This window comes from Apodemus sylvaticus, chromosome 2 (genome assembly GCF_947179515.1).
Source record: "Apodemus sylvaticus chromosome 2, mApoSyl1.1, whole genome shotgun sequence".
NCBI classification, from domain to species: domain Eukaryota; kingdom Metazoa; phylum Chordata; class Mammalia; order Rodentia; family Muridae; genus Apodemus; species Apodemus sylvaticus.
Window position 1 is genome coordinate 5,678,787 of NC_067473.1, and position 10,193 is coordinate 5,688,979.

Consider the following 10,193-nt stretch of genomic DNA (forward strand, 5'->3'; position numbering starts at 1 on the left):
GTAGAATAAGTTGAGTTTATGGAATAATATTTGACAGAAATCATAATTTTCACAAATAATTTTTGTAATGTTTGTAATTCAGTTCACCTTTTTTTTTCAAAATCAGAAGAAATGTTTAGGACAAAATTATTTGAGTTGCCTTTGAGAATAAAATTGAAATTGTCTATTAAAAGTGTTCATGGCCAAGAATGGTCTGTAACTCCAGCTGCTCTAGAGGCTGAAGCAGGAGAATCGTAAGTTTGAGGCCAACCTGGGCTATGCAGCAAGATTCTGTCTTAAAATAGACACTCCAACAAAGGAAAACTTAGCTATTCTTAAATTTAAAATTGTTATAATGTATGTCTGTGTCTGTGTGTGCGTGTACGTATGTGCATGTGAGTGTGGAGAGAAGGGAGCCTACATGCCACAGTGCGCATGCGGAGGCCGAGGACGGTGTGTGGAGTCTGCACGCACACCTTTGCAGAGGCTCTGGTTTCAAGCTCAGGTTTTAGGCTTGCATGGCAAGTGCCTTTACCTACGGCAGCTTGCTCGCCCTAAGTAAGCGTGCTTTAACTCTCTCTGTCTCCCTATATGCAGTGCTCGAGTATGTAGACACTATAAAATAAAACAGTCTCAGGGAATTGTCTTTTTGGATATTTCAATTTTTTTCCAAATTATTTGAAGTCAAATGTAAATATTACTTTTATGGGTATACGTTAATCATAATGCCTTTTGCATGCATTTTTGAGTTTCAAGGAAAAGCAACTCTTTTGTTATATAATTTATATTCTTTTAAAACATCTTCTATATCATTTTCTATATCATAGTCATATATTATCATTTTTGGATAAAATAATAAAAAATGGACTAGTTTATAAGAGATTGTTGATGTTACTAATAAGTATTATAACAAACCTACATTTAGAAATGCCAATTTCATTTTTCTGAAACAACAAACTTTTGTTCTTTTTACCACCTAAAAATATTTATTATCTTAAGTTGTGAATTACTTGACTGGATAAAAGGGAAAAGAATCCAAGCTTAACTTTTTCATATGTTCTACATTCTCACCTTTATTACAAGATTTATTATAATCTTGTAATAGAGAATCATTCAGTTCATTAAAAAAAATACATTTATTAGGGTCTCGGGAGATGGCTCAGTGGTTGGGAGCACTGTCTGCTCTTCCAGAGGACTCAGGTTCAATTCCCGGCACCCACAAGGAAGCTCACAACCATTTCTAACTCCAGTTCCAGGGCATTGGAAGCCCCTTTCTACCCTTTTCTAGCCCACACAGTACTAGGCACAAAAGTAATGTGTGTGTGTGTGTGTGTGTGTGTGTATACACATGCATACATGCATGTAAAATACCTGTACATATGGAATAAACATTTTAAAAATTAAAAAAGGCACTTAATCAGAAATATTGTCTGCTAAACTTTTGCAGTATAGGTATTTAACAGTGGCTAAAAAAAGCTTAGTCTGAATAGAATATACAATTAGATAGACAAGGTAATTGTAGCTTGTTGTAAGTGTTTTTTTAAGAAACAGAATAGTAGAGAGGGCATATGAAATATAGAGACGTTTGATGGGGCAGCAGGGAAGTCTCCATTGACGAGGCCTCTGAGGAAGGAAGATGTGCCTGTAGCTATTGGGGGACCAGGATCCAGTCCAGCATGCTGGGGACAGGGGGCTGAGTAACAAGAGTTTGACAGTAGAAAATGCCAAAGAGACATTAAGGAAAGAATCATGTAATAAATATTTGGGTTATATAATCATGTTTCTTTACTGTCTAATCTTCCTAAGAGTAATCTTTTCTTTCTGCTGTGTCCAGAGTAACATGTTTTTCTTTTTATGAGTTTACTGAGTACCCAGGCATTTCAGTTACCTTTAGAGCAACCACATTTAATTTAATCAGAGTTTATTGTTACATTTAATTTCATGATTTTCTATCTGCTCAGCCCGACCTCCCTCCTGAAGTGATTAACAGTTCATCTACTAGCTCTGCTTTAGAAATACCCCTCTTCTCATTTCTAGTTCCCTGCAAATTTCCATTGGTGAATCAACACTTTTAAACCATTAACTTCCATCAGCATATTTTCACAAATAAAACCAGTTAAAATAAAAGCAAACTGACCTAAGTTATAAATTCCTCAGGTATTCTTCTAGAGTGTATTTGCAGTGACTCTTTGTTTAGACAAAGTGAATTATTTGCCTTCTTTGAAATGACCAAGAATCTAAACAGATAAATTAAACATTGTTAGGAGATGTTAGAGAACATTTACGTCAAGTTGGTTCTGACAAATTGAGTTAGAATTCACTGTGTGGATGAATGGACACTTGAAACCAGAAGTCTCATTTCTTAACCTCACGCTTTACATAGACCCATTCTTTCTGAACTTCAGTTTCCTCTTAGAAAATGGGGATTAAATGGCCTACTTCAGAGTCTCACTACCATGTTGTTTTGTGCTGTTGGTATCCCTTATTCTGTTAGAATGCCTATATGTATTTTTTAAATTTTTTTATAAAACTTAAATATTAGTTGCTTTTAGGGTTTTTTTTTTTTTGTCTCTTTGGTTTTTTGTTTTGTTTTGTTGTTGTTCTTTTTTTTCCTATGCCCAGATTCTTTTGTTTTATGCCCAACATTTTTTTATTTGCCCTTTGGACTGAAGTGGTTTCTACAGTATCACTGAACAAGTCTTGGGTGCCACCCCTGACCTCTGCCATATACCGTGGTGAGAACTGATTTGCCCTTACTTTTGAAAATAGCTGTTAGCAACTGGCAAGAGTCCTAGGGCCCAGCACCCTCAGCCTGTCTGAGAGTGAGGGACTTCATGTGTGAGGCCCCAGCTAAAAAGACAAAACTTACCAGGTTAGGATCATGAGTGCAGGGTGACAAGAGCTTGGAGGAGATGGACAGTACCCCTGTGGTTAGGTGTGGCAGTCAGAGCCCCATAGGAACCCACTTTGAAACTGTGAAGGATTCAGAGCAGAGCATTGATTTCTAAACAGCTGCATGCTGGTCACCTGGGAGCTCAAGATGTGAAGTATCCAGTCTGCTTCATCCCATGAATGAACCAGGTTGCTGTGGTGAAAATGGGAACCTGTAAGGCTCAAGGATGGCCAAGATGTGCAACAAAGATAGGCCTCCCTGGATGTGTGCAGCTGTGGGCTCTGTTCATTTCCTATACGATGCTGTCTAACAGACTTCAGCACAGTTCATAAGGCTTTGATGATTCTAGCTCTGAAAACAAAGTCCTTTTTCTCAACAGATTTGTGTGCTATATTTTAATGAGTATACACTGTCCTTGGTTTTGGTTGTTTTGTCTTATGGAGTTTAAATTTCACCACTAGTCTATTTTTTTTACATATTTGTTATTTTTACTACTTATTATAAATATATACTTAAGATCTTTAAACCCTTCTATATTTAAGGCACAGAATAAAGTTATCTTTATAGATATTCACTAGTTATGAGTTTTGTTCATTTGTTTGATTTACATGGGCTGTTTTCAGAATAAATTACTGAGAACCAGTTTGCTTTTCATATCTTGTTTTCATTTTTCTCCATTGTAGTATGGACTGTTACAAGCCCATCAAAATGTTTAGACTCAGTAGGAACCTGAAGAAATGGACTGCTTAATTCTACCTTAAGCACACTAATGTTACTGGTGTTTGAGATTCTGAGTGTGTGAGATAAGAAGGGTTGCTAATCACTAAGGCATGATCAAATAAGCACCTTAATTATCATGCCTGATCAAGTCAGGCTGGATGTAGTCTAATAAAAAAAATAAGATTTGAAGTATACAAAGGGAACTTTGTAATTGCTTTGGTTAGCATTGTTGACAAGAGCCAGAGTTTTTAACCTTTATATTTTGGGGCATTTACCTAAAGTTTAAATAAATTTAGTTGGTCATAATATTTTGAAAAGGCATTCAGTTTTCGTTTGTAAAAAACTTTGTTTCATGTTCCATGTAAAACATGTGTGAAAATACAGAAAGTGAACTGATGCTCATTAGACTGTCACAGAGCACGGCCCGTGGCTCCCCCGTGCTGCCGCAGGGTTGTGATTGAAGGGAATGACAGTCTCTGTGTTTGCCTTAAGTTATGCCATCCAGTCATCCAGTTTTGTTCTCTTTGGTTTTTTGTTTTGTTTTGTTGTTTCGCATTTTCTTTTGTCTTCAGCCATCATTTTGTCTGATCATCTTCAATCCTAGAGCAACCTGAGAGTAGCAGTGCTGCTGCTGAAGCGGGCGTCCTTGTCATTCCTGAGATTAGTGTCACACATGTGTCCGGAGAGAGGACCGGGAATGGGGAAAAAGGCAGAGCGCTAGGAGACATTGACGCCCAGCATATGCAGGGTGTGCAGGAGACAGCCACAGACCCTAGGAGTGAGAGCAGAGGCTTGCCCGAACTCAGGAGGCAAAAATCTGTAAGAAAAATGATGGAGGATGGAAGGTCCACAGCTGGCAGAGTGCAGTTGTAGCAGACGCTTTGTAGCCGCAGCCCAAGGTACCTTGAGGCGAGGGCACAGTGCATGCTATGTGTGCAACAATTGCACAGTCACAGACGATTTGCATGTCATCTGATAAAGTGCATGAATTATGCATTGTAATTTCTCAATGACCTTTAACACTCTTCAGAATGATCACCCTATGTGGTAGCAAGAATTTGTTAGAGAAACTGAGGCAGAAAATTGCTTCTGAAAGTAATTTTCTGCTTAAGTTTTGGAACTAAAATGATTTTTTCCTTTTCTTAAATATAAAGGGTAATGTATATAGACTTTTAACAAGTTTTGAGCTTGTGATATTTATAGTGTACATATGTAAATATATATTAATTCTAAGAGTATCTAGAATGGAGAACACAACCTTCCTAAAAATCTCTTTGCATATACTTCTGTTTTAACTTAAGTTTATTAGTGGGGCTACAATACAGAGGTCATCGCCAGCATTTAATGTCTGACCATTCTAATCGCTCTGCTCTTTGCATGCATGTAGGAGAATTCTTCATAAAACTGTAGTGGGGTAGTTTACAGCATGCTTGTGGTTTAACATACTCTAAATCACCATCATTTAATTACAATGAATGTGTTTTGACATTTATAAAATGTTTCAACTTATCCTTTGATTTTTGTTCTGTAATCTATTGCTTTAAGAAATTCTGCTAAGGTATTGATTGAAATGTTATTTCTTTGGTATTACTCTTTTAAAAGTTACTTAAGATACTTAATGTTAATTAATCTTTGTCATTTCTTTGTTTAGGAGATACAGAATTAACAGGTCAAGAAGAACTGATGGACATAACTGAAGTTGACGAGGGATTTTATTCCAGGGCTGCGTCTAGCACCAGCCAGTCGGGTCTATCAAACAGTAGTCACAATTGTAGTAACAAGACCAGTGTAGGAAAGAACCAGAGACGGTCGGGAGGAAGCAAAGCTGGAGCAAAAGAGAGAGAAACTGCAGGGGAATCTTGCAGAGATCACTTTGCTCGCAAACAAACCCAGAGAGCCCAGAGCGAGAACCTTGAGCTTCTCTCTCTGAAGAGACTGACCTTAACCTCCAGCCAGTCCCTGCCCAAGCCCAGCAGCCAAGGCTTGGCTAAGACTGCAGCCACTGTATTTAGTAAATCCTTTGAACAAGTCAGTGGTGTTCCAGTCCCACGCAGCCCTTCCCCTGCCATTGGCTGTGTTGCTGGGTCAGATGCCCACAGATTTTCTGCTTGTAGTCTCCAAGAAGAAAAGCTTATTTATGTGTCAGAAAGGACTGAGCTTCCAGTGAAGTGTCCAGCAGGCCAGCAGGGGCCTCCTAGTATTAGCATCACTCTGTCTGCAGATTGACTTGTAACTTACTTCTCTCCTGTAACCAGTGAAGCTGGAGAGATGGCTTTGTCCCCTTATGAAAGCACTGAGTCCTTGATGCCTGGTCCTGCAGGAGCCTGGCGTCTTGAATTCTGAAGGCTCTCCTTTGACTATGAAGGGAAGTATGTCTAGTTTGCAGTAAGCTGAGATATGGTCTTGTTATTTCTTGGGTACTCTTCTCCCCTTGGTTTAAGTTCTTTATCCTTTTATTCTCCTTTCCTGTTACTGGTTATTGTTGGTTACATCCTCAGTGAGGTTATTTTTAATACCTCGTTTTTTTAGTGGTTGTGTATTTGACCTGGGGAGGCAAAGAGAGTCTCTGTGTGAGAGGACTGGGCTGCAGAGCCCAGGTGGAGAAGTGAGTCCGTGAAGCCATGCTCTAAACAGGCACGTGAGAGAACAGCCCTGAGAGCAGACGGGATGCTGAGTGCCGTGACCACGTCGTGCTGAGGATGGGGACAGTGTGCTCCACACCGCAAGTTGCCCGGCAGTACAGTTGCAGGGGGAAGCTGGGAGAATTTCTGTCACAGCAAAGCTGAGATTGCTGGTAGATGACATTCTGAAGCATGTGACCTGGATGGCAGGGATGAAAGTCCCTTTAACCAGCCATAAAGCTGATGGACTGTGCTGCTTTGGAAATCCTACTTAGTTTGTATTTTAGTGGTCAGAGCACACATCCCAGAAGACTTCCTGAAAATCCCTGTAAATCTTGTAGCACAGCTCCCGGGATACCAGTATGAAGCATTTAATAGTGAGTTGTCTGTGAATGAAGGAAACCAGTTCATTTTTCATCCACAAAATGTGGTGAAAGAAAATTCAGTAGGTGTGGACAGAGGATGTTTGTGCATTAGCTTAGGGCGGCTTGTTTAGTTCTTTAACATAAGAAAAAGAGTGTACTTCTTGTTTGTGAGCTTTAAGTGTTCCGGTTATGATATAGAAAGAATTCCACCCACTCCTACCAGCCAAGCACCAAGAAATGTCGTAAGGCAGGAGCTAAACTCTGTGCCCCCTATATGGACGCCCAGGCTCGGTGCCTGTGGTCTGCTTGGTTGGCTGGCGCTCCTGTGAGCTGCAGGTGCTGTGGTGCTAACTGGGGAGTGAGAGGAGTGGGGTTAGTGGGGAGGCCTGGGGCACTGTCTGCTTCTTGGCTTTATTGACTTAGCACGCTGAGGCCTTCCAGGCAGTCCCTTGCTGTGCTCACAGACCATGCCTACTGTTCCCCTCTCAGACCACATGGGTCCAGCTCATGGAGACGAGAAAACTGCACGTGCCGCAGAGTGCAGAGCATTTACAATTGAGATCCACTTTAAATGCTTACCTCCTGTTTAGACTTGATGATATGAGGCCCGTGCTTTTTTAGCATAAATGAGGTTAACATTTTAGTTTCAGTAACAGAACGAACTGCTGGCTTAAATTGTCCTCAACAATTTTAAGGTAACTTGACAGTAAAATTGATTGGAATAATTTAATAGTAATCTTGTATACAGTTGAAATGTTTGTAAAATGTCACTGTGAACTTTTTCTTGTCTTTTTGTAATTCCTTAAGAACTTTTCTTAAACATAGTTACTAACAGTGTTGATAGTATTAAGAAATTTAAGATTGTCATTAAGCAAGTTAACAAAAGATTGTCATTAAGCAAGTTAACATGCTTGCTTAAGCATAGAGTAAGTTTAAAGAAACATTAGCTGACAAACAAGAGATCAGAATAAAGTTCAGCTACCATAATGAAACCTCACTTTGATATTGTTGTAGACATTTGCTAATTGTGTGATCCAAAGACCATTGGTGTCACCTGGTATCTTAATAAAACTTCAACATTTTGGGGGCAGACCTGATAAATCAAAGCTGGCATTTTAACAAGGTCCCCAGTGTCCACTTGTCAGAGTGCTAACTATTTGTCTAATGTAGTGTCCTCAGTGGTCTCACAACCCTCAAGCATGGGTATTAGATGGTAGATTGTCACAATTGTCATAGTTTTTGATAACCAAGTAGCTTTGTAATAACATTGACATGTGACTTCTTAGAGGCTTTCATTTTAAATTCCCACTTCTCACTTTTTTCTGTAATAAAAATGTAGCATCTTCTGCTTCTCTTGTTGGTCATAAATGAACCCAGTGATACAGATGCTGCAGGTTTTAAGTAGTAGCCCTCCCCACTTTGTTCTTGAGCTGTTACATGAGACACAGCACAGCTGCACACATGTCCATTCTCTTTTACAGAATCTGTAACAGCTTACACAGTTGAATGAGTCTGAAGTTTGCTCCAAATGATTTACACCAATTGATTTTCTCGAGTGTGGAGTTAAGTATACAACAGATTCTTTCTACTACTTTTGATACTATTTCAAGCACGGATTGTGCACCTTGGAGGCTTTCATACCAGCTGCCAGAGCTGGATGCTGTCATTTGTGGCAACAGCTGTTCTAATCACTCTTTCCTACTCATCTTTCAAAGGTGAGAAGTTGTGTGGCTTTGTAGGTTGAGTTTCTATTAGGATGCTAATAGTGTAGGCATCTCATGGTCCCAGGGGAATAGCTTTTACTAAGAAGTAAAACTGGGGTCTGGCACCCCATAGTTAGATCTAGATTAGGGTTCTTGAATTGACCCAACCCTTACACTCCTGTGAAGGTGTGCCCTGGCATGAACCCCTGCAATCCACGTGAAGAGAGAAGCAGAGTAGACTTTCCCAGGATTCCTCTGCCCAGGGCTGCCTTCCTCTTCCAGGAGCTGAGCTCAGGAAAGCGCCTCAGAATGGCCGGGACACTGCCCGAGCCCTTCAAGTCCATCTCTGTAGCCCTGAAGAGCAGGAATTCCAGAACCACTGGTTTGTTTTGAAAAAGTAGTGTTTCATTGCCCTTTCAATTATAAAGCAACAACTCTGCAAATATTACTCAATTGTAAAAAGTTGAATTAAAGGGAAATATGTCTTTAAATCAAAATAGATTTTTTTTTTAAAAAAGATCCCAGTTTAAAGGGATTTTTGCCTATTTTGAACTATCATAATTAAAATGTTGAATGGTAAATTATGGAGGGAAATATATACTCTAAAACATGATTTTAAGCAAAGAGAGTTAGCCAACTTAGGTTTTACCTCTGTAGGCACATTAAGCCTCCATAAGGGAACTCACACTGAGGAAGCACACGTTAAGTATTGTAACTGAGAAAGGCTGAAACACAGCGTTGGACACTAAGGCATTGTAGAAAGAAATTAATGTACAATAGTGTCTTCCCACTCTGAGTGAAAGGCTAGAACCCGGTCTTTTAGTGAGCATGAGTTTACATGTGCATGTTTGTGCTGAGTGCTGGTACACTGGGTAATAGAGCTGTGTGCTTTGATAGTTGCTCAAGTCCTCACCAGAGAGCACTTGTGGGCTATGTCCCATGCTTTGTAACTCGCACATATCCAAAAAGCCTGAGCATAAAGGATTTGAAGATGTTTTGTGTTTTGCAGTAGAGTGCTAGTGGACATGAGCCTCCATTGTTGTATTTCTGGGCCCCACTGTCTCTCTTGTTGGTACTGACTGTGTGCCTCTGACTTTACTTCAGATCATGTGGTAATGCTAAACTCTTCTCACAAAGACACTTGTCATTGTATGCCTAGCCTTTACATTCCTAAGAATAAACTTTGGATATTTTGTTGTGCTCTTTGTGTTTTTAAGGTATGAAATAAACTGGAGTTGAATTCTTTGAAGTTTTGTACATTTGTATAAATGTTCTCTACATGCAGTACTTTATACATCAAGTGTTTCCTCTTGTTTTGTTGAAATAAAAAGTAAAAAAAACAAAAAAACAAAAACCTGTTTTTCTAGATCATTTTATTCACTAAAAACTGCTATAAAAATTTGTGAGTTTCACCATGGGACAGAAGAAACAGCTTGTGTGACCTAGCCCCAGGGAGCTGTTGGGGTTGGCCGCTGATGACCTCACTCCTGACTACCTCAGGATGAAGAACTGAAACCAGATAACATCATCAGTGTCCAATCCAAAGCTGAGCTCCAAGGGCCTTGATGTGGTGGCTGATTTGTTATACCAGAAGCATGGGCAAAGTGCACACGCATGAGCACAGGCCTTCGGTGTGGGGACAGACACAGGGGACAGGTTGGGTTGCTGCTCGTTTCCAGACAGTGGGATACATCACGGTATTTTATTTCTTGGCTACCGGAGGAGGTCACAGTGGCATTTCTGATCTGCATGTGTTTACTGAAACCAACCCCATTAGAGAGGAACTGTTCTAGTGGGCAGTTGATTATGTGTATGAATAATTCCAGCTGATCTAAGGAGTAAGTTAGGAAATATTTTCTGAGTTACTCTTCGAAGACTACTTGTAGAAACCAGCACCTGACAACTTAAAGAT

At 39.8% G+C, this 10,193-nt stretch overlaps 1 protein-coding gene across 2 annotated transcripts in view; it reads left to right on the forward strand.

Moving 5' to 3' along the window:
- Window positions 1–9,530, forward strand: part of Hycc1 (hyccin PI4KA lipid kinase complex subunit 1) — a 70,246-nt gene extending 60,716 nt beyond the window's left edge. The window contains exons 11-12 of one of the 2 annotated variants that reach the window (XM_052173048.1): window positions 4,197–4,491; window positions 5,244–5,320. In XM_052173048.1, coding sequence (XP_052029008.1) covers window positions 4,197–4,465 — 269 coding nt within the window. In that variant the 3' untranslated portion in view covers window positions 4,466–4,491; window positions 5,244–5,320. Of the gene's footprint in view, window positions 1–4,196; window positions 4,492–5,243 lie in introns of both variants that reach the window. The other variant, XM_052173047.1, reaches the window with a different exon arrangement.
- Window positions 9,531–10,193: the final 663 nt, after the last annotated feature.